The 24,577-nt window shown below is 32.5% G+C and overlaps 1 protein-coding gene across 3 annotated transcripts in view; it reads right to left on the reverse strand.

Annotated features, from left to right (window-relative positions):
• LOC129222189 (ninjurin-2-like) overlaps positions 1–24,577 on the reverse strand; it is an 89,745-nt gene that overhangs the window by 35,141 nt on the left and 30,027 nt on the right. Inside the window, exon 1 of one of the 3 annotated variants that reach the window (XM_054856659.1) lies at positions 18,464–18,517. The exons of the other annotated variants lie outside the window; for them this stretch is intronic. Coding sequence (XP_054712634.1) covers positions 18,464–18,517 — 54 coding nt within the window. Of the gene's footprint in view, positions 1–18,463; positions 18,518–24,577 lie in introns of those variants that run through there. 3 annotated transcript variants of the gene reach the window in all.

The following is a 24,577-nucleotide window of genomic DNA, read 5'->3' on the forward strand; positions in this document are numbered from 1 at the left end:
TTGTTTTGATTTGCAAAGAAAAATACCTCTCGCGCAGGCGCTGGAGCCAAAAATTGACGCCAATTAAGAAAGATCGCCAGATTCCCAATTATCGAAATATCCATGCCAGAACATTCGATTTGGCCAACTTTTCTAGACAAACTTGCTATAATGGGGCACGAAGTCGAATTGTGCAATCAAAATGTGTAACGCGAAACACATTGAAATTAGCGTTGCCCGCCATTAAAAATATTCACAGTTAAAAAACCATACTCTAAACTTTTACAAAGCAATATATAAAAGATGTTTTAACAATAAAGATATCTGAAAATTCAAATCAAAATTTTTCTTACGCATTTTTTTCTTTTATGCTGACAAAATGGATTAAAAGACATATTGCTCTCCATAATGGAAATAGATCTGAAATGTTGAGTTGAGTTGATGCTTAAGATTTGATTTGTTTAAAGAAGTTAACTTGAAGGCTAACCAAAAGTTTTCTTTTCGGTTTTGATAATTTACATAAAGGGATATTTCATAACAAGAACTAATGTACAAACAATGTGAAACAAGAACCCTGCTCGTTTTGCTCGCCAACCCCCGTTCGCCTCCTGCAGTGGCTCAATGACACCTCAGAATAATCCACATTTTACATAATTTTTTGACCAATTCGTAGCGGTCTCCAAATTGAGGTCTCTAAAAACAGAAAACTTAATTCCTGCGACCAAAAATATGAACCACTTGTGAATCCACTATGCACCTTTCTTTCCCTATTGCACAATAAACTCGGTTTAAAAAATAAATTTACAAAAGCTTTAGACAGCATGACCCCACTAAATTTCGCTGATTCTTATAAGCCGTGACAATCGCTGAAACTCATGACAACAAAGAGGGCCCTACAGGGAATATCCGCTTTCCATTACGTTGTCATTGATTGGGTGGATGCACAGGATTCCGTTCAGCGCCTCTTGCGGTCAAAATGAGCAACATATAAAGTTTCGTATTTTTTCGAGAATTTTAAGAGCGGACCATAGTTGCATCGGTCGAACACAGAAAAGTCTTAAATTGTGAAGGCCCGTTAAGCGTCAGTGCCATCTAGAGGGGCCATGGACAGAGGAACGCCCTCAATGCATTTCAGGAACAAATCCAAAAACCAAGAGGTGGCAAAGGTAAAAAAAGATTATTTACTGGCCTAAAAATTAAAGCAGTCTTTCATCATGAAAATAAACTGTTTAAAAGCAAAAGAGCACACCTGTACGGCATTCATATCAGGGTTGTTTGGTTTAAACCAATTGGTTTTTTAAAAAAAACTATGCGGTTTTTTCCTAAAAATGGTTTTAAAAAAAAAGCCAAATAAAAAAAAATCCATTTTACAGATTTACATTGATTTTCCCACACATATTGAAAAATGTAAAATTCCATTTATGCTAAGTTCCTAGCTAAGTTGCAGAGATAAATACTAAAATTGCAAAGTTGCTTCTTCAAAATGTATTACAAGCTTTAATCGAAAAAAAAAATATTAATATATTTTTTTATTTCATATATGTGCCATAAAGCAGATTTCAGTCAACTTCCATCATTATGCTTAATTTGCATGATTAGTTAAGATTTACTAAGGATTGAATCTTTTATTGTAGATGCAATTCATTATATTGCTCACTCCTGTTGCAGGGGTGTGACATTTTTGCCCATTTATTTGCACTTTCCTGGAATTTTAACTTCGATTTGTAAGGTAATCAACAGTCTAACTTAATTGTTTGCACCTAAAAACTAAGATTTGTTCTGCAGGTGAACACAAATAATATTTTTTGAATCAAATTTAAAAAAAAGTTTATACTTCATATTATGATACATAATAGTTCCTTATATTATGATGTAGGAAGATTAAAAGATAAATTTTTAAATTCCCAGAACAAAATGCAAATGTATGTGTAAAAATTGATTGAGAAATATATAAATCTTCACATATAAACTACACTCTCCATTGATGATTTTTTTTTTTTTTTTTTTTTTGGATTCTGTGTGCTCAAAAGATTTTGATCGGCTATACACCTATGCTGCTTTATGAATATTGGGTAGAGATAATTCTTAGTCCCCCCCCCCCCCCTTTGTTCATTGGAATTGGGATTTTGGTATTTACTTTGCCTTAGCTAACCTGTGCAGTTTACAAAAGTTACTTACTCATATTGTTTTAAAAAGAATGTCTAATTCTGGTAGAAAAAAAGACTTAATCTGGCTTTCATTTGATGAAATCAAAAATGAAGCCAGTATTTCGTATCATAAAGGGTCTATATATACATGCATACTAATATGTTAATCAAGTCAAATATTTCAATCAATATTTCCCCGCAGAAAGCTATTTTAATTTTTTGATTTAGTTACAAGATTTTGTTCTAATCTCTTTAATTAATCAAGAAATTAGGTATAATGTGACTATTGAATAACTGTTAATTACATGGAACCTTAATTACCTTCCGAAAATTAATTGTTTTTCTCGCAAATAGTATTTAAACCAAAAAAAACCTGGTTTAAATAAAAAAAACGGTTTTTTGGTTTTTTTTGAAAAAAAAAAAACGTTTTTTTTTTACCAACCCTGATTCATATCAGTATGCACTTAGCGCAGGGGTTCCCAAAGTAGGTGCCGCGACCACCTGTGATGCCGCCGAGAGATCTGAGGGATGTTACGAACTGTCTTTGGTATCAATACATAAGTATAACAGAGATAGACTAGGGTACCGTGAGGAAATGCTAATTATTCAATTGGTTTCGCGAAACAGAAAAAAAATGGGAACCCTCGACTTAGCATATAAAAAGTGTCTCCTGGAAAAAACGGAATACGGTGGATCATTTTGATCTTAATCTGGTGAATTAAGCACGTATTGCTTAAATCTCATTGCTTTATCTAAAGGACAGAAAAAAAATACAAATTTCTTGTACAGTGCAATCGTTGTCTATTTCATGATTGCATAAAGAAAAGCATGAACGTGAGAGCTTAAGTAGAGTTGGAAAAATTTCTTAGAAAAAGCTATAGAAAACACAGAAATAAATCTTTGCATTCTAATGTAAAAATATAATCAACAACGTTAAAAAACACAAATTTTCAAAAAATTTAGTTATGTGTTTCGCGTTACGAAGAACACTTCATGTAAAAAGATGTGAGCTTTTGGATATAAATACTTGTATGGGATGCTTTTATTAATACAAAGTACTTGTATGGGATGCTTTTATTAATCACTCTTTCAATGCTAAAAGGTGTGAGTTTATGATTTGTCGAACGTCTTGGCATCCATAAGCTCACATGTTTTGCATTTAAAAATGGGTTCTTTGTAGCCTCAAAATACGTGTTTAAAATTAGTTGCAAATTTGGGCGTTTCCAAATTAGGTGATTCTATTTTTATGGAAAACTGCCATGTGAAAGAGGTTTAAGGCAGGAAGAGAATTTTTAGATTAAACTTTATAAATTTTACTGAGAATATTTTTTTTTTGTCTTTGAGGTATTTTACAAATTATGTCACACTTTCAGTTGGAGGGAAAATTGTGCCAGTTTCTTAAAAGGGCATGGGAGGGGCAAAGTAACGTTTGACATTTTGTGACAAGTGTGAGGGAGGGGCAGCAAGAAATATGACATTGCCGATTTTGGCTGAAATAAAAGGTAAATTACATAACCATAACCGGTATAATGCATAAGCATCGTAAAAATATGCTTATGTAATATATACCGTCACATGTGTCAAAGGGGAAGGGAGGGGGAAGGTGAAGTGTAACACTTTATCGTAAAGGGGGGTTAAATATGTTAAAAAAAAAAGGGTGACACCATTTATGGTCAGCCTCTTTTCAAAAAAGTATGAAATTTTATGTGAATAATAACAAGAACAATGATAATAATTATTATAATTATCAACAATGAAACTCGCGCCACGGCATGATGATTTTGATATGTTTTGGTAATGTTAAACATGCAGGGAAAGGCTTTATTGTGACAAGGCTGAACTGGGTCCAGTAACTTAACTCTTCTACTGATAAGCCTGTGTCATTAGAGGAATGAAGAAACGAAAAAGTGGTCATCTATGAACGCTATCTACTGGAACTTAGGGTTAATCCACTGGAGTTAAGGTTAAAATTTCAACTATTAAAAAATATTACCGAACAGGCAATTACTTCATTCAAATGTAAAAGCTATTTTCACCATAGACATGGGAACCGGTTCGCTGAGCGAACCGGTTTCCACACAAAGGAAGAGGGTTATAAGTTTGACGTGTCTGTTTATCTGTGTGTCTGTCTGTGGCACTCTAGCGCCTAAACGGATGGACCGATTTTGAAAAAAAAAAACAAACAAATGTTCGAAAGGAGAGTTGATCGAGAATGTTCTTAGCTAGGTTTCATCTTTGGATGACATTAATTAACGAAGATATTAATTAAAAACCTCCAAAAGGTTTTTCGTGATTTTTGCAGTGAAAACATAGTTAAAATTTTTAAAATTTAATACCAAAACAGAGAGATTTTTTTCCGCGTCTGATAGAATATGTTTGGAACTTCGAAGTTTCATAAAATTCGAACTATAACTTTTTTTACAGCAGATTTTAATAACGGCTAAGCCTTTATTCACGCGATCGATAACCGAATTCATTGTTGGTCGAAAAGGAAATAAAATGCAATGATTTAAAATTTTTATCTCTTGCCAGTTTTTATTTAATAGCAAATAAAATACTTGACGTTGATTTTTAATAATATAAGACTTTTAAAAGGATTTTCAATTTTCCCTCTTAATTGTACAGTTGCGACTTAGTCGGGGTTTTTTAAATTTTTTTAATTTTATCGTTGCTCTTTAACCCACGACACACAAAGGAAGGGGGTTATAAGTTTGAAGTGTCTCTGTATATGTGTATCTGTCTGTGGCACTCTAGCGCTAAAACGGATGGACTGATTTCGAAAAAAAAAATTTATTCAAAAGGAGAGTTGATCGAGAGTGTTCTTAGCTAGATTGCGTCTTCAGATGACATTAATTAATGAAGATATTAATAAAAAAACCTCTAAAAGGTTTTTCGCCATGTTTACAGTGAAAACATATTTAAAAATTTTTAAATTTAGTGCCGAAACAAAGAGTATTTTCTTCTGCGTCTGATAGAATGTGTTTAGAACTTCTGTGTTATATAGAATTAGAATTATAACGATTTTTAAAGCAGATTTTAAATAAGGCAAAATCTTTATTCACGCGATTGGTAACCGAATTCATTGTTGGCCATAGAATAAAGAAATATACATTCTTAGTTCTTCTTAGTTCTTCTTAGTTATAGTCAAAGAGTTATTTCTTTACTCTATGTTGTTGGCCGACAAAGAAATAAAATGCAATGATTTAAAATTTTTATCTGTTTCCAGTTTTTATTTGATAGCAAATAAAATACTTGACATTGATTTTTAATAGCATAAAGCTTTTAAAAGGATTTTCAATTTTCCCTCTTGATTCTACATTTGGAACTCAGTCCTCAGTCGGGGTTTTTTAAAATTTTTAATAGTTTAGTTATAACTATAAAAACAATGAAATCTGAACAAAGGACTGTGTCTTTCACTAAAGCATTAATTTTCACTTTACTCGTTCTAAACAAATAAAAAAAAAACTTAGGTCAAACACAAATGTCAAATAAACTAAAGCGACTTTATCCATAAGCGAAATACGGGAAGTACTTTTTCCTCTGAAATTGCCAGTCATTAACCTTACGACGCCGAATACGTGACTTCGATATGGTGGGTGGTGTTGCTATTCACGTGAATGACATGAATAATACACTTTACTCTGGGAAATTCTATGTCCAAGATTGCCGCACGATCATTTTTGGAACGGTCAAGTACGAAAAGAGAATTTATGCAAGTGTCAAAGGTGTTATTTACAAAAAATAATCAGAAGATTGACTGGTAGGGGGATAAAAGAGTACGTGCGCCAGCTGATAGTGTGACATTTTTCATATGGTCGGCACGAATTACAGGTTTTTTGAAACAATGTAGATGACTACACTAGGGTCCAGCTGATCCAGACCTCGTTACTCCGAAATTTCGGTGAATCCACACAGGATGTTTGACTTTATTAAGAATTCAATTAGTTATTGTTATTATTATTATTATCATTCATATTGTCATCATCATTATTGTTGTTGTTGTAGCTACTTTGAAAACAAAGAGTATGTTTTTGAAATCAAGTGTGTCTCTTTGGAGTTTGAAGACACTAGGAACCCCAATAACTTGCTGTTTTTGTTTTTATCGTCTTTACAAAATACCATGACATTTTTTTTTTTTTTTTTGTGATTTTGGAAATGATAATATGTTTTCAAATATTTATTTTCCACATATGGAATTCTTTTAAACTTTTTCATGACTAAAGTTTGTAAATTTGATATTACATTTTTTATACCGATTTGATTTGACTTGACTTGATTCTCTTTACGCCTAGTGGCGCATGAGGCCGCTAGAGTGGCATTCCATCCCGAACGGTTTAATGCCGCCTCTCAGCACTCATCCATCAGCTTGGTCAACCAAAGCTGTTTTTATATCGATTTACTTACTCACAAATACAACGATATTATAGCAATTCAGCAGCCTGGTCTGGTTAATTGCAGCTTAAAACCATGGAGTTAAACGCTACTCTTGAACCAATCAGATTTGCAAAAATAAATAAATTAATTAATTTAAAAAATGTTTTTCAGAATTTAAATCTGGAGCAAACTGTTTTCTGAAACTCAAATATCTGAATGCGAGAAACGAATTGAAATTATGCATCAAACGACAGATTATTTGAAAAATACTTTCACGAATAATAGGGTGGCCCAAAAAAGGCCTTTTTCAAAAAACTTCTGATTTTTACTGGTCTTACCCTCACATTTGGTTGTAGAAAATAACTATTGTGAAGTTTCAGCTCATAAATTTTTAACTTTTAGAGGCAGCTCAACATTCTCAAAGTTCGGTCAATAATTGATTTTACGCAATAAAATGCAAAAGAGAAGAAAAAGACTGAAAAAGCCAATACAACTATATTTTATTTAAATCTTTAGCATTTTGTACGTTGAAAATTATGCAACAATTATATTTATAGGACAATGGATGTGGTTGTGCTTGTGCTAGTACCTACCACACTATTTTTTGCTAATGGTATAAGCGCGGCAATGTTTTTCGACAACCCGCAACAAGAATTGAAATTGATCTTCAATGGTTATTATTTTTTCATTATTTTTTTTATAACATATATAATTTTTTCCGCAAGATTATTATTGACATATTAACCGCTTCCTCCAATATATTTTAGTGCTTTGTGAAGATGATTCTCCCAAAACTTGTAGATTTGTTTGATCTCCCAAGTTTTGCATGATAAAATGTATCAGATAAAAAAAAATCAGTTAGTGAAGCTGATCATAAGTTAGGAAGTCCTCAAATTTCATAAGATTTTTGGCCATAATCTCAAGTACTTTGCAGCAATATTTTTTCACCGACTTCTTGAGCAGTTTTACCAATTGACTTATATTCGAGTGCATCACTTGATTGTCAAAAAGAGCCATGCAATTGTATTTACTTCTTCATCAATATTTTATATTGTAATTATGAAATGGATATTTTATTAAATTAAAATCATTACATAATGTATTCTGAAGTATAGAAAGAAACTCAGCCTTGATTTTAAATAAACACATTCCGCCAAATATACCAAATCTTTTGAAATCCAATATTTTCTATTGAAGTGATGGTAAACTAGTGTTTTAACACTTGAAATTCAAAACAGAAAAAGATTTTTAATATTCATTAAGAATAGTGCTTAGTTGTAGGTACAATAATTCTGATTCTAGGAAAGGGGTTTTATGATGAACTATTAAAACCAGTTCAAGAAATTCTCGATAATCTCTTGAGTCATACAGCAATGTTTTTAAGATAGCATTCTATAAACCTTTACATCAGCCACTTTTCCTTATTATTGAATCTTGTAATGCATTTGTCCTTATGAATAAACTCCCAACAGGCCTAGAATCTGTTAGAGAAGTAACTTTAAAGTAGAAGTATAGAAACTGTGCATTTATTAAAAATGGCACCAATAATCTATAACGTGGTGTTCACAGTCCAGAATTATTTCTTGATTATTTTGTACCAGTAAAACAGGTGCTATTGCTTTTGCAGTGTTGATGCTTCTTCAGTCAAAGTGCAACACTTTGTCAAGTTACAAAGAATTGGGCAGAATTGCATTAACTGTTACATTTTGCAAAAAAACATTTGTGTATTTACATAACATATTTCATGGCTAATGTAATGTTGAAACTGTGTGCATAAAAGTAGCAATTTTACAATGTAATTAATTTCTGTGAATGGAAAAAGCAATCATATTTGTGATTAGTTTAGTCATTTGTCAATTTATTTATATTCGGAAATGATTCAAACTTCATCGGCTATGAGCTACCTCTAAATATTATTCAAATGTTACAAAATTTTGTCCCACTTATTTTCTTATGTATTGGAACCAAATGGGAGGGCAAGACTCAAAATATTTTCACCTTCAAAATCTTGGATCACCCTAAAGTACAGTCGTGCCTGTTTATGGCGAAGCTGTATATGTGTCGAATTTACAGTTTTAAGGTAAAGGCTTTTACTCGGTGTTATTCAACTTTTTATCTGGACCTGACGGCTATAACGAAATTTTTAGTTGACTCTTTCAAATTTGCTATAACCGCGTGTGGCTGTATATAGTAAAATATATAACATGCAGATAATTATATTAAAGTAAAATTAATTACAACCAAGTTCAATTTTGCAGACATGAAAAATAACTAAATGTGGTACTTTGTGGTGTGGTACTTTGTGATACATTGAGCCATGGCCTTGGCAATGATCAGGCACGTCCCAATAGGAGGTCACTGTGACCTCCCGAAATATGCCTATTGAGTTTGACTGCGCGTGAATCTAAGTGTTCTAGGTAGTACTGTTGAGTTCACTTTTTCTTCTTTTCTATATACGATATAACTTCGATTTAACGATATCCGATCTAACGATTTACTCAATTTAATGATACATTTCTCTGGTTCGGGTCGACTGCATCAAATGTATTTGCTCCTCGATTTAACGATATCCTTGATTTAACGATAACTTTTTCCTGTCCCTTGACGATCGTTAAATCGGAGTTATACTGTATATCGGAATTTTTTGTAACCCAAACAGGCACTGGTTCCAATATGCTCGGATTAGAGCGGCTCTCCTGCAGTGTGGGAGATAAGCATTTCATTTTGAGGAGCACTTCAAACTCTGATATTGAGGAGCAGTTCTATAAAATTGAGGAGCAGTTTTACAACATTTGCCAAATTACATTTTCAACGAGAAAGCAAATTAGTTTTAAGAAATGAAATATTTAATGTGGTCATTTAAAACGTTTTGAACAATGACTTCAGTTACAAACTTTTATCACTTATTTTTTACAAAATAGAAGAGCTGGTGCAATTGGGTGGTTCTACAAATACAGGAATATTTAGGAAATGACAATTTAAAAAAAATTAAATTTATGGCATTAAAACCATTTGCGTCCTGTGTACAAATAAAAATAGTCATCGAAATCATTAAGTTCACAGTATCGACAAATCTAGATTTGTCATTCACATTTCAAAAAGATTCAGTATTTTTTTTACATCGTAACATTTTAGATGCAATTGGGTTGTTTCTTTGGTCAAAAGTACTACTTTTAGTTACTAAAATTAATAGAATAAGCAAAAAAAAAAAAAAAAAAACATGGATTGAGGAAAAAAAACTTATTTTTCCAACGCTTAATTTTTAGAATTTTTTTTTTTAAATATCCGATTTTGAAAATAAGGCGTGGTCTTTATGACGCCACAAATGATGTACTTCGACACTTCTGTCTACTGCTTTTCCACGCTATGATAATCAACAACGAATTAAATATTGTGCTCTGTTAATGGCATTTCATTATTTGTGATGTCATCGGCAGAAGCGTAAACAATAAAATCGCACCGATTAAAGTATTTTTCCAAAAATATTAAACTTAGTCAAATTATTTAAGAAATGGTCAGATCCTATGTTTTTAAGCATGCTCTTACACACAAAAATCTTTTTAAAATTTCGGAAACGACTCCATTGATAGATATTGTATCGTTTTTCATACTTTTTGAATCGCATATTGCGATGCGATACCGCATATTTCCTACATTGCTCTACTGTACTACTTATGAAAATAATATGTAGAATTTAAAAAATTATTTGAAAAAAAAAGTAAAAATACAAATCTATTATTATTGACACCAGCAATGCTCATTCGAGAAAATTGAGCAACAATAAATGTTTCTAAATAGAACGGCCCAATTCGAAAAAAAAATCAATAATAAAACGAGTAGAATATACTGGCTGCAATTACTGTTGCAAAACTAGAGAAATTAGATCGTCCTTTTGATAAAACATCTCTTACGCACGAAATCTAATAAACATTAGTCAAGTCAAAGGAAATGACTTTTTCCTTCATACACGTAAGCTCGTGAAAATGTTTCTTTACTGCTCCATATATTTTTTATAGCTCACCTGTTTGCTTTTACAGGGGATGAACAGACGGAAGAAAAGGATAATAAATAATTCGTTTTTGTTAAGAAGAGAGGAAACACATTGAAAAAAAAAAATAAAATAAAAATCGATATTTCATGAACATTAAAAGCTGGCAGAATTACAAAGTTGTCAGTTACAAGTTGGTTATTGAGTGACAATATGGTTTAACATGGAAGAATATATTTTACAAAAGATTTTTCGATTATGTATCATGCCAAAAATATTGAATAATAGAAGAGGTTGAAGGGTAGTGCAACAATCCGAAGGTCACCTTTACAACGTGCATTCTACTTTCTTTTTCAACTTATTTTCTGGCAGTTTTCCTTTTTTGATGAACTTTCATATTAATATGGGAATAGGAACTTTCATAGAAATTGAATATTGTACACGGTAAAAAATTTAGGAAACTGTTATGGTAAATATTACTGTAAAATGGAGTGTTTACAGTACAGAAAAAAATTACAGTAAAGTATACCGAAAAAAATAAACGATTGCAGTGCCAATTGATACACCACGTGACTTACAGTGCGAAGCACATAACACCGTATTTCCCCTCACTCTATGTGTCACGACTGGTATGGTGGTCAGCAACGCCACCTGCCAATACAAAGGTCCCGACATCGAACCTGCTGTTCGCATTTTGCATTTTTTTACTCTCGTTTATCCTCCTCCCTTCTCAATGATTCTACCGTAAAATTTCAGGATTTTTTTAAAACAATGTAGTAATACAACGTCAGGGGAGAAATCGTAAGTTTTAAAAAAATAATCAAGTTTTCACAAGGACGAAGGCTCTTTATTGTATGCGGGTTAAGGGGAGTCGAAACCCAAAAACCTTTAAAAAAATTAATTTCCAGTTTTAATTTATTCAAAGTATTCAATCGAGAGCTTTCAAGCGACACCGAATCCATGTTTCTACGTAGATTAAAAGTAACTCAATTTAAATAATAATGGAACAGGAATTTATTAAAATGTATGCACAGTTTTACTTTCAAACGCCATTTTCTCAAAACGTCAAATTTAAAAACGTTGTCCCTTTTTCTAGAAAACTACTTTACATATTTCTATGAATTTTTCACCACATTTTATTTATATATTCATAGTTATAATAGAAATTTTTGATTTAGGACTCACACTTTCTCCTAAACACAGCTGTGCTGTGTTTATGGTCAACATTGGTACTATTTTCATTTGAAAGTGACTATTGGTTAAAATTTAATAAATTAAAAAATAAATATAATAGCCTTAAAATTTTACTTCAGAAGGTTCTTAGCTACATATCGAAAGCTCTGACAATTTTAAATTCCTATCATTAAAACTTTTAAGAAAAAAGCACATAAAGTTTAGCAATTTAACATTACGCGTATACCGGGTACTAACTCCCTTTAAACTCCCCTGAACTTTTGGTTTGAAGCCGTATTGCAAATCGTTGTACAGTCGGATCCCGACTTACGCGAGGGATGCGTCCCAAGACTCCTCGCGTAAGTCGAAATTTCGCGTTGTGGAAAAGTGTTGTGTATATGATTTTTTTTATACATACCCAATCATTTTATGCATTTAAAAACCTTTTAAACTGTTTTTGACCATGTAAATACAATAAGTTACATTTATAACTTAAAAATTGAAGATGATTTATCCTGCGCAATCTGATCGTCATTCTAATATATTTTTAAGTACAGTAGCTTCGCATTTACTTTTATAACATTTACATCTATAGTAACGCCCCTTTGGGACCCTTTGGATTTGCACGGATTGCCTTCTCTTGACTTTTAAATATACGTATGAAAGATTCACCAGTACCCAATTGTCGTGCTACCTTCGACCCACTTTTTAGTTGTTCAAGCGTATCAAGAATCTTTACTTTTTCTTAAATTGTCGCAAACTTTCGATTTTTGTTTCCATCTTCAAACTTTAGATGAAACAGCGTCCCTAGGTGCCACAATATTTCATCACCTTTCGTACTTAGAATAAATAAATGAAAAATATAAGGATTGGTGATACATACACACCTACAATGCTATGTTTCTAGTGCGGATGTGGGAACTTGCGCAGTTTGTGATACTGAAAGGACGAAAGTACATTCACGAATTAATGTTTAGTAGTAAGGAACAAAACCGAAACTTAGCATCACAACTCCTTTCCAAATATTTTCGTGTTGAGAACGAGAAATTCGCTTTAGCTCTAAAATTCGTTGCTCCTAAAAAAACTCGCGTTATAGCCATTTCGCGTAAGTCGGATCGCGTTGTAGCGGGAGTCGACTGTATTTAAATATGTTTCGATGTAAAGAATGTTATGAATAGAAAATTTCCTGTCACACGTATCATAGAGTCGCCGACGACGAATTAGATTTAGATTCAAGAGCTTCAAAATCATACATCTAACAACTGCAGTTTCTAAATACTGCAACGAAGAAATTATGAGCATATAGAATGCTTGGAGAAAGACAGACGTAGAAACTGAAGACTGATCTTTTCTTATTTATTTATTTATTTATTTATTTTTTAGACGTATACTGTTTGCCTTTGGTTTCGTGAGAATTAGAGAAAATCAGTGAAAATGGTTTCTGGAGTGATAAACAAAGAGAAAGACAAAGAGAGAAGGTTGCTTAGCGAAGAAACGAAAATCAATGCAAAAATTATATTTTAAAGAAAGGAAACTATTTTTTCGAAAACATATTATGTATGAGATGGTCAAGGTTCGAAAATATCATGACATTTTCGAAAATATCGAAAATATCCGATATTTTGATATATATATCAGTTATTTTGATATATATCCCATATTTTCAATTAGCACAAACTAAAGTCTTCAAAATAGTAAATGCATCCCCAAATCACTCTTTATTTTGTTACATTATAATTACAATACGTAGACTTAAAATTAAAAATTCTTTCATTATTCATATCTAAAATTTCATTTTGCATTTCTATCAATTTTAATGGAGTTATTAGCTGTTTTACTCATTTTTCTTCTGTTAGCTACTTTTACAGTTATATGACTCAGAAATAAATAATATACATTAGTCAGTGCACAGTCATTAGACTTTTTCATTTTTTATGACCTGGAGATGGTACATTAAAAGCAGAATTTAATTTCTGTCAAAAGAGTGCGGGAGTTGAGTTGTACACTCTTTAGGACTTATTTTCTAGCGTAAAAAGTCTGCATTTCGACTGATGTATAAAAATTTCTCGAAAAACTAAAAAGAAATAAAAGAAAAGAAGTACTGCACTCTCGTGTGTTCCCATGCAGATTTTCAAATCAAGCCCAACATAAAATTAAATAAAGAGAGATGTGGCAAATGGTATAGAACTTAAACTTAAAATAACTTAAAAACTGAAAATAACATTAAGAGGCTGATTCTTCAATTTTGAACAGGTCTCACTTTAAAAGATACCAGATAACTCAGAAAACCTTAATTGTTGTAATCTCAACACAGTGTCAAAAACCAAAGAAGTATACGAGAATTGAGAGGAAGGCGAATTGAATAGAAAGCATGATTGACATCATTTGCATCAATATTTCTTATTCATACAAAAACATTATTCCAATTATAAATAAAACTATCCGTTCAAACAATACCATCATTAAATATTAAAATATTAAAATTCAAATTGGTCGAGATATTACAAAAATTTAAAAATATTGTGATCAGAGAAATAAAACTTATAAGTTAAATAAATTATAACGAAGATGAAAATACATATCAGAATTCGCTTTAAAATAAGCAAATAAATAAATAAAATAAATTTCAAAATAATAAGGAAAAAATAAATAATAATAACAAAAAAAACAGTATTTTTTTCAGTGATTTACAAGTGGGTGCATATGGTGCCATCCTCACAAGAGCAATGGTCCCCCTTCCGTCTCTTTCGTCTTCAGCATCATACGAAAAGGAGGACAAAAGGCGGAGGATTATAGCATGCGTCATGAAAATTCAGGTAGTGTAGCAGTGCATGCTTTCTTTCATCTCTTCTTTCATCATGAAGATGAAAAGAAAAGGGAAAACAAAGGACTGTATAGACATAGCTATTATTAGCTAAAGGAATGCATTATGTCATCTTCATAATACAGCCTTGTCAAAAACACCAACAAATAATTATTCCTACGCGTAAAAACTCCTACTTAATGATACGACTTTTTGCCTGAGGAAGTTTAATATTTTAAAAAGGAATTTTAAGGCAAAAAATGCATCGCTGATTGAACTATGAGTAGCATTATGAAATATTTTTTTAAATTAAAATCTTTAAAAAATGTAAACTAAGTGAACTGAATAGAAGAACATTAAAAAAAAATCCTTTTAATAAAATTAAGACATTAAAAAAAAGGAACTGTGCAAAGCAGTGGTGGTTCGTGGGAGGGGCCGGAGAGGGCCCGGGCCCCCTCATTTTTTCAGAATATATTCTTTTTTCATTTTATTTATTTTCCCTTTTTTGTGCGTACGTGCTTGAAATTTAAAAAAATGGATTATACCGTATTTCTCTGCCGATAATCCGCGGATTATCTGTTGAAAAAGTAAAATTAAGGAGGTGCGGATTGTGTGTTGTGTGTTTTTCCCTCAACAGCGGCGAATCTAACCCCAATATTTGCAGCACGATTCACAGAGACCCTGCCTGTATGTTGTTTATTTTACATAGTTTGAATGTTTTTCTTACGCGATTCAGGTTATGTAAAATAAACAGCATGCAGTAAAGGTAGAAGCCTTCATTTGTACAAGATTATTCCGTTTGCTCTTTCTCTTCAAGTAATTAGCGTACTATAACGTCAGTTTAGAGAAGAAATCGTTATTTTTAGATTATTTTTAAGATTAGTTTTAAATGTACCTAAAAAGTTAATACTTCTTCATATTTTTTATTTAGTTTCTAAAATTGTATGTTAAATCAAAATGTCTTTCTTTTTTTTTGCATCGTATTATCCGTTAATTATAGTATGATATTGTTCTTTTTATCAGGCCGATTTTAGGACTTCAATTTTAGAAAAAATTCCAAGGGAGAGGACTCCAGGACCCCTTTCCGGAAAAATTTTCAAAGTTTGTCTACAATAGCGGTTTTTTTTTTTTTTTTTTTGGAATTTCAATTTCTAAAAATTGAAAGGGAGGAGAAATTGCTTTCTATTTACTTTTCAAAAAAAGAAAAGAAAAGAAGAGAAAAAAAAACGATGAAGGAGAGTCCCGAGCTTCATCTAACGTCAATAAATATGGCGTATGACCGCGTTTTAAGGCTTCAATTTCTAAAAAATTTCGCGGAGTCAGCTATACTGTTCTTTCCCTAACATCAACTAAAATTGCGTTTTTAAAACTACAAGTTTCAAAATTGAGAGTTTTGATGAGCAAATCAAATCAATCAAATTGATGAGATTTTTTTCTATTGTTCTAGTGCTCCCCCTAACCTTAAAGTTATTTTCTAGTTGCGCCATTATTGTGTGTTGTGTTGTATGTACGCGTGTGCATTTATCGTTATAAGATTATTTTTTTTATTCAGAAAATGTCTTTCCATTGTTACTCAGAAATAATTGTTTTAAATTACTGCTCATGTAGAAATGTGACAAGTTATCAATAATTTGAAGAAAATAAAAAGAGTTCGATCTATTTTTCTTTGTCTGCTTAAAAATTCTAAATCTGGCCTATGGGCGTCGGCAGATTCATATGCAGAAGGGTACACCCGCATGTAAATCGCTAAGATTTTTTTTTACTAGTTTTTAATTTATTTATTTTTAGGTTTCTTTAAAATTTAGTTTACCTACTTTTATTTTATTTATTTTAAAGCGAATATTCCGATGTATTTTCACAAATCTTTATGAAAGTTAATTAATTTATAATTTTTACATATTTCTCTGACCACAATACTTTTGCACTTTTGTAATTTGGTTTTGCTTAAAATAAAATTAATTTTACTCATTCAAAATAATTAGTTATTAAAAGATTAAAAATAATGTTACTATTAAAAATCATCGATTAATATTGCTTTTAAAAATTTATTTATTTATTTTAAAAAGCCAGGGGGTGAAAGTCCCCCCCCCCTTGCAGCCCCTTACCGGTGTATCAAGGGAGGCGCACTGCAGTTCCGGAAAGGGTACTGGATATAAACATGAGATTAATAATTTTCGTTGTGTATTTTGTAGCTTTTCCCTACCTTGTTAATTAAATTTTATTTTTTAATGTCAGGGGGTGAAAGTGCACCACCCTGCCGGCAATCATGGGCATAAACATGATAATATCTTTTGTGATTTACTTAGTAGTTTAAATATTTTGTAGCTTGTCCTCTGTTTAAAATAAATTTAAGTTTATTTTAAAAAGTTTTGATTAAAAAAATAAAAAAAATAAAAATAAAAATAAACGAGGGGGGGGGGTGAGAGTGCACCCATGATCCGGCCCCTTCACTTTTTCAAGGCACGAGCCGCCGCTGGTTAACCTAAATATTATATGCTACTAACAAGTTTATAGAAGTTACAGTATATAACAAAAAAGACATTTTTTGCTCCGTAAAAACACAAAGAGAAAACTTGATTTTGCACTTGATTTTTTAAAAGTCATCAAATTATTTGGGAAAAACAGGTTAAGGTTCAAGAAACTCATTTATTTCTGAAGAGAAAGGTATATGGCAAGTCACATGTCTCCTTTTTCTTGGAATTCACCGTTTACAATAAAAAGCACATCCCGAAAATTGCGCTCATACGTACGAACTATAAAACAAGTGCCAAATAATAAAAATACATACACATACAACTCAACTGTTTCTTGTAGTAGATGAGTTAAAACATTAAAAATATGTTGAGCGTGCTCAAATACAGAATTAAATAGTATTGCAGACACGTGTTCCGGGGAAACAAGGAACTTCTTTATCAAAGCGAAGAAATGAGCTTGTTGATGAAAAGACATCATAGACATAAGATAAACCGACAAGATGCTTTTATCTTTTCAAGTATATTTACTTATTTTAAAAATTAATTAATGTGTAATCTAAATATTGTTGTTTTTTCAGAACTATCAGTTTTGATCAGCAGTAACAGCAAGCCATTATAAAGTGAAGCACCGAAATATAATCATACTTTTTAGATCACCTCTTTGGGTTTTTAAAAATTTCAAGAATTTTTTTTTAAATACCATGTTATAAAACCTCAGAGTTTCATTCATCCTTGTTATGGACTCATCAGTCTGGAATAGACAATAACCGAGCTGGAGGCAGATGTCATCTCATTGACGCTGTCAACTTATTAAGTTGTTTAAATAACAAATGTTTGAGAATAAAATTGAACACATTTGATTCATTGAATGTTTCAAGCATAATTAATTTCAGAAAATAATGAGATCTGATTTTCTTAGTCAAGAATAGGCTTGCCAGATTTCTGGAATGTTCAACCGGGACATCAGAAGTGGGACCCCCCCCCCCGTGTCGCAAGTATTCAGAAGGGTACACTTTCTTGGTTCGTTTTTAGATTATATTAGTGAGTAGTTTCTTCTCAATGCTATGAATAAATGGTTACTAACTACGAACAAAACCAGAGGTGAACGCAAACCCATGAAACAAGCAAATAAATTCAAACATTTTATTTCTTACTTAAGTAAGTAGAAACTAATTGAATGAGGAATGAAAATTTGAAATATATTTTCATGTAACTTCAATTGGCTAGAACTTTTAGAACGTTTTTAATCTTGTTGTAAAAATCTTCATAAGCTAATCCAATAAAAATTTTTGTGCCAATTTTACAAATGACAAATTAACTATCCTAAATAATCCTTCAATTTCTTTTTTTTTTTTTTTTTTTTTGTCTTTTTTGGTCATATTTTATCAAATTTATCACTTTCCGGGACATGTAGTTAACCGGCCGGGACACCGGAGTTTTGTCTGAAATCCGTGACTGTCCTGGTCAAACTGGGACATCTGGCAAGCCTAGTCAAGAATAATAAAAACGGAGAATGACAACTTACTGCGGCATTACTCGGACTGACGGTTGCCATCGTAGAAAATGAAAACCAACGCATTTCGCGTTTCTCTCAAAGCACTGGACAGAAAAAAAAAAGCGCGGGAGATGGTGCGCGCGCATCCGACCCTGTCGTCATGGCGATAAAGCAGAAGCGGAACACAAATATCTCCCCCTTTCCCTCAAGATCTATTTATTAAAAGCTGCGTGACGAACTCAGAAAAGCAATGCACGCTTTTCTGCTGAAAAACAAAACTTTTTTGAAGTCTGCCGACCATGAACGGACTTCGTAGCTTTTAATCGAATGCGACTTCACTACCAAATAAACTTTATTTTATTCCTTTCAACAGTCGTATAGAATCGTTTAAAAGCGATTTCTTAAAGATAATTTGTTGATTCAGATTTTTTTTTTTATATATATATAATTTTATGTCTCTTAGCTATTATTATTCATTTGTTTATTTTTTTTTCACTTTATTCTGCTAGATACTCATCGCGAAAGAAAAAAAAAGCAACGACGGAGAGCTACTGAGCTATTGATGACCGGAAAGTTTCTAAGAGTACAACACTTTGAAACTTTGATCTTGAAAGGTAAAATAAGAAATAACAACGCTTAATAGCACAAAATTACTCATTACTGCAGCTCAACGGATTAAAACGGTGTAAATGGAAAGATAGTAACCAAAGCTTTTGTCGGATGTCTTTTCATCCGTAAGCTCATTTTTTCCGCATTGAAAAAGGCGTTCCTTGTTAAGCCAAAACGTGTGTATGCAGTAATCTACAATTTAGTGCAATTAAACATTGTTATTTTTTATTTTATCTAAAGTTTCTACTTTCGTAGAGTGAGCAAGTTTTAAAAAAATGCAATTCAAGTTCTAACTAACTCCGAGTAAAAAAAAGAAAGAAAAGTCCTTAAATAGGCAAACATGTCTAAGTATCGAGTGCCTTAAATAGGTAATTTACAAGTTACAAGTAAAGTCAAAAACAAAAATAGCGGCAAGTTTTCCCTCATCAGCAAGAAGTAGTTTTGTTTAAAATTTAAAAGAACTGAAATAAGCATAAATCACTTTTAAGTTCAACGTTTATGCAAGCTACTTAGTAAATAATAAAGTTTGCATCAAAAAAAAAAAAAAAAAAAAAGCAAAATAAACGTGCTAATTCTTCTGATTTTTATTTAACGTCTCCGGCAATTAAAGACCCAGAAAGATGAGACTTTGCTAAGAACACTTTCGATTCTCTTTAGGACAAAAAGGCTCCCCCCCCCCTCAAGAGCAAGGGCGCACCCACTAAATATCGGGAAGACCACCAAAAGCAAGAGCCCTTACCCCAAATATGTGAAAAATACCCCTCGAAACACCCCCCTAGAAAAAATTTCAATGGAGCAGTCTACGCCATGACCCCCTCTAGGTGGACACCCCTGTAAAAGAGGGACTGTCATAAGAGGGACTTATCTCTTGAGGAGCTCTTAGGAGCTCTAAGGAGGAGAATTAAACAAAACAAATAAATTAAAAAAAAAATTATTATTATTTTATTTTTAAAGGCATTTCGTTAAAGAAACAAGGTCAATTTATATTTTTCTAGAACAGGTTTGCATAAAATATACTGTGCATCAGCGTTTCCTGCTGAGTTATTGTTGTTCCATTTGCTACGACAGATTCGTAACCTACATAGTGCACTCCCCTCCCCTTTTTGTTATGCGGGTTTATTTTTGATGATTATTGCAGCACATGCTTATTCGATAAATTATTAACAGTTCAATGCTCCATTCTTTCACCCTAAACATGTAATGTAGTTTGGAAAGGGATAGTTTCGACAGTGTAGAAATTGGGACGGAATAGCTTACTGAAACAAATTTAACGAACTACATACATGAAAAGTAAAACTATTTGGTGGGGCCCAGGAAAATTATTATAAACGTTGTTTCATTCACTCACTTAATTTTTTTCCATTAGTTAACATAGCATATGTTGATATAGCGAAGATATTTTTTTTTTTCCAATTCCTACTATTAACTCACAATCTCCGTATATTTATATGTCTTGTTCAAATCTTGCAATTCAATTTTCACCCACCCTCAGGGATCGGATGCTTTTGAAATTTGTAATGCGACCTCAGACCCGATGACAATTCAGTATTCTTTAATCACACTAATTAATTAACAATTAATTATTTGTTTATTCCAATTTTAATCAACATTTTTGCATAAATCCTCCAATTGAAAAAAAAAAAAAATGCTTGCAATAATTAGAATAAAATATCTCGAGAAACCCCTGAGTCTAATGTTCCAAGGTAATTAGAACATGAATTATAATTGCTTTAAATTAATTTCATGCCGGAATGTAGGTAAGCCTTCAATTGGACATACATTGTCGATCCAAGTCATTGTTGAACAATACTTTTATTAAAATTTGTGTTAAAGCTTTCAGATTAGCATTATCTCCAGCTTTTTTTAAAGCAATATATGTATGGTTTGCACACACGGAGACAAACTTGACTTAGGTAGGAATTGACTTGAAAACCTTTTTTATCTATATATAACTTGTTGGTGTAAAAATAACACTTGAATTAAACTGTATGTGCAAATTAAAGATATCATTTTGGGAACGGATGATAGAACATAGAAAGAAAAACTGGGAGCATAACATCAGTTATAACTTCCATTGCTTAAAATACCTTGCTTATCAGTTAGCTGATAAATGTCGTCTTTAGAACGGAAATGACTTATTCTTAGATCAAAATATTTCTCAGCGCCACGTATTATGGCTGTTACAGTTTTGTACAATCAATCAGTAGTCATACAATAAAAAATCACTGAACGACATCGACGAATTTAAGTAAAAATATAGGTATGACAGCGTGTACACATGTACAAATAAAATAAATTAAAAAGAGTTAAAAAACTCATTTTAAAACTTTTCATCGTTTATCATTAAAAAACATTTTAAACTCTTTTTCGTTGATTTTATTTGTACATGCTTACACGTTGTCATATATTTTTACTTATTTCATTGTACAAAGTTTTCGACTGCGTCTTTTACATATCAACGAATTTATTTGCAATGTTATGTTACGCTTTTGCAATTTGTTTTGAACCATAGTAAATATTAAATGATGATTTCAATTTCACTTGTCCGATTTATTTTTTCTTTTCATGGTTAAAGTTTCAAAAAACAATGGTTAAGGAGAATCTAAAAAGAAGAGTTACGGTAGGGCGGGGCTAGTTGAGCATAGAGGTACGTCTAGCAATCGATATATCTCGAAAACTATGCACCATACATGTAGGCATCAAAGGCGGAAAGACAGGGTTATGGGAGGGGAACTCATCGCGCGATCTTCAATTGCAGCTCTAACAAATGAGTGAAGTATACATGCACATTATTTATTTTGTGACAAAAAAGTAAAAAACTCATTTGCCGCAAGTTTTCGTCTGTATTAGTAGTGTTATCTGTTTTCTGTCAGGCAAGTTTTATTCTTTCATAAATTTACTGTACTTTTGATGTGTATAGAGAATCTGGGTATAATTCGTACCGTTTTTTCGTGATCTCATTTTTATTTTGAGACTTTGGTTTGGGGTTTCGTCACCTTGCCAACGAGTGTGCTGTTAAATTTATCATTAAATTCCATCCGCCTGGACTCCAAATAAGATGGCCGGAAAAGAATGGCTTACAAAGTTTTTAAAACGAAATCCGGAACTATCCATCCAGAAACTAGGACCATTTCAGTTAATTCCGAAAAAAAAAACCTTAAAGTTTGGTTAATTTGTCACTAAAAGACTATAAATAAAGAGTTGATTGTGAAACAGAAATTTTATTTCGTCTCTAGCTATCATTTATCCTGTGGTTCGGTTAGACATTATAAGTGCTCAACTTGCTCCGTACCCTTGATCTACTTACCCCATCTAAGGGGTACGTTCAGCAAGTTTGACGTTTTGCATTCCGACAGCTGTAGCTCTTAATCGTGTGCTATTAGCAACAAGTTACTATGGACACTTATGAAAAGTGATACATTACTAATCTATCTGTTTGCATAACAATCAATTGAGACTTATCGTTGAGGAGCTATATCCGCTCAGGTGAAAAAAATGCTCAACTAGCCCCGCTCTACCCTACAGTGAGCTGCAAATGAAAAATAGGCATTTTTTCTAGTGAGATGCAAAAGTTTACCTTGTTCAGTTTAGTCCAAGCCGCTTGTGGTCAGTCTAGTCATATTTGTTTGCCCTCACCCTTCTTATTAAAACAAATATATTTATTTGACATACATTTACCCTCTAATCAGTCTGACTCTGACTTCGACTCAGTGGCCCTGACAGAGCTGTGGAGTCGGTGGGAAAGTGATCGAACCCCAGGGCCCGCGCTACGGATTTCAACTTGTTAGCCAGTAATTCAGTCAAATTAAAAAAAAAACTATTAGACAAATTTTAACAAATCAAAGAACAAAGTGTAATTTTGGAAAGTATGAAAAGCAAACACTTGTACTTCTGTCTAAAAAATGCAGCGTACACTTAAGATAAATGAGACACTTGTTTGGCGAGATGTATTTTTCTAGTGGAATTTTTTACAATTTTTTGACATAATACAAATACAAATACAAATACAAATGTGACGACCAGCAACAGGCTCTGGGCCCAGCTAGGCTGGTCCTAGTCAATTAATTAGTCCCCAATGAAGATCAATGGCCCTCTTAAAGCTATCCACTCCCTTGCTCATTACCGCCTCTTCCGGTAAGCTATTCCAAGTGCCCACGACCCTGCTAAAGTAGTAGTTTTTCCTGATTTCCAAGTTAGCCTGAGATTTAAATAGCTTAAAACAATGACCCCTAGTCCTGCTTTCCCCGCAAAAATTTAATCCATTTACATCTTTCATTTTGATAAATTTAAATAACTGAATCATGTCCCCTCTGACTCTCCTTTGCTCCAGGCTATACATGTTAAGCCTATAAAGTCTGGTATCATAATCTAAATCTGAGAGTCCCCTTACTAATTTAGTTACCCTTCTTTGAACCCTTTCCAATACAAAAATATCTTTCTTCAGATAAGGCGACCAAAACTGAACAGCATACTCCAAATGAGGTCTTACTAAACTCCTATATAAAGGCAGAAGAACTTTCTTAGATTTGTTTGAAATAGATCTATTGATGAACCCAAGCATTTTGTTGGCTTTGTTACTAGCAATACTGCACTGTTGACTAAACTTGAAGTCCTGATTTATAAAGACACCCAGATCCATAACATTTTCTGCCTGATTTATGACTGAACCCTGTAAACGATATCTCATACGCTTATTTCCATGACCTAAGTGTAGCACTTGACATTTCCCTACATTAACTGCCATACCCCATTTATCTGCCCACTTAGTAATATGATCTAAATCCTCTTGCAGCTGTTTTACATGTTCTACATTTTCGACAATCCCCATAACTTTTACATCGTCAGCAAAACAATTCATGCTTCCAGAAATATTTTCATTGATGTCATTCATAAATATAATAAACAAAAGAGGCCCTAAAACTGATCCCTGAGGAACCCCACTTAAAACATCACTCCAATTAGAATGATTTCCTCTCACAACTACTCTTTGCTTCCTACCAGTAAGCCAATTTCTAACCCAAAGTAAAGTTTTTCCTCCTATTCCAATGTCAGCTAACTTGCTGAGAAGAGCAACATGCGGTACCTTGTCAAAAGCTTTTTGAAAATCAATATAAACAACATCCACACATTTTTTGTTATCTAAAGCTGAGGTAACCTTGTCGTAGAAATGCAATAAATTAGTAGTACAGGATTTACCTTTCCTGAAACCATACTGCAAACTAGTCAACAGACTATTAGTCTCTAAGAACATCATGATCTTAATTTTGATCAAAGTTTCGAAAATCTTACAAATCACCGAAGTCAAACTTACAGGTCTATAATTCCCAGCAATACCTTTAGACCCCTTCTTGAAGAGTGGCGTTATGTTAGCCAGCTTCCAGTCCTCTGGCACCGTCCCCGAGTTATAAGAAGCATTGAAAATATTCAAAATAACATCCACTAATTCCTCTGCACATTCAACTAAAATTTTTGGATAAATATTATCTGGTCCCGGAGCTTTAGTTGCTTTAATCTTTTTCAAATGAAATAAAACCT

The sequence above is a fragment of the Uloborus diversus genome, chromosome 5, assembly GCF_026930045.1.
Source record: "Uloborus diversus isolate 005 chromosome 5, Udiv.v.3.1, whole genome shotgun sequence".
In the NCBI taxonomy this organism is placed as follows: Eukaryota; Metazoa; Arthropoda; class Arachnida; order Araneae; family Uloboridae; genus Uloborus; species Uloborus diversus.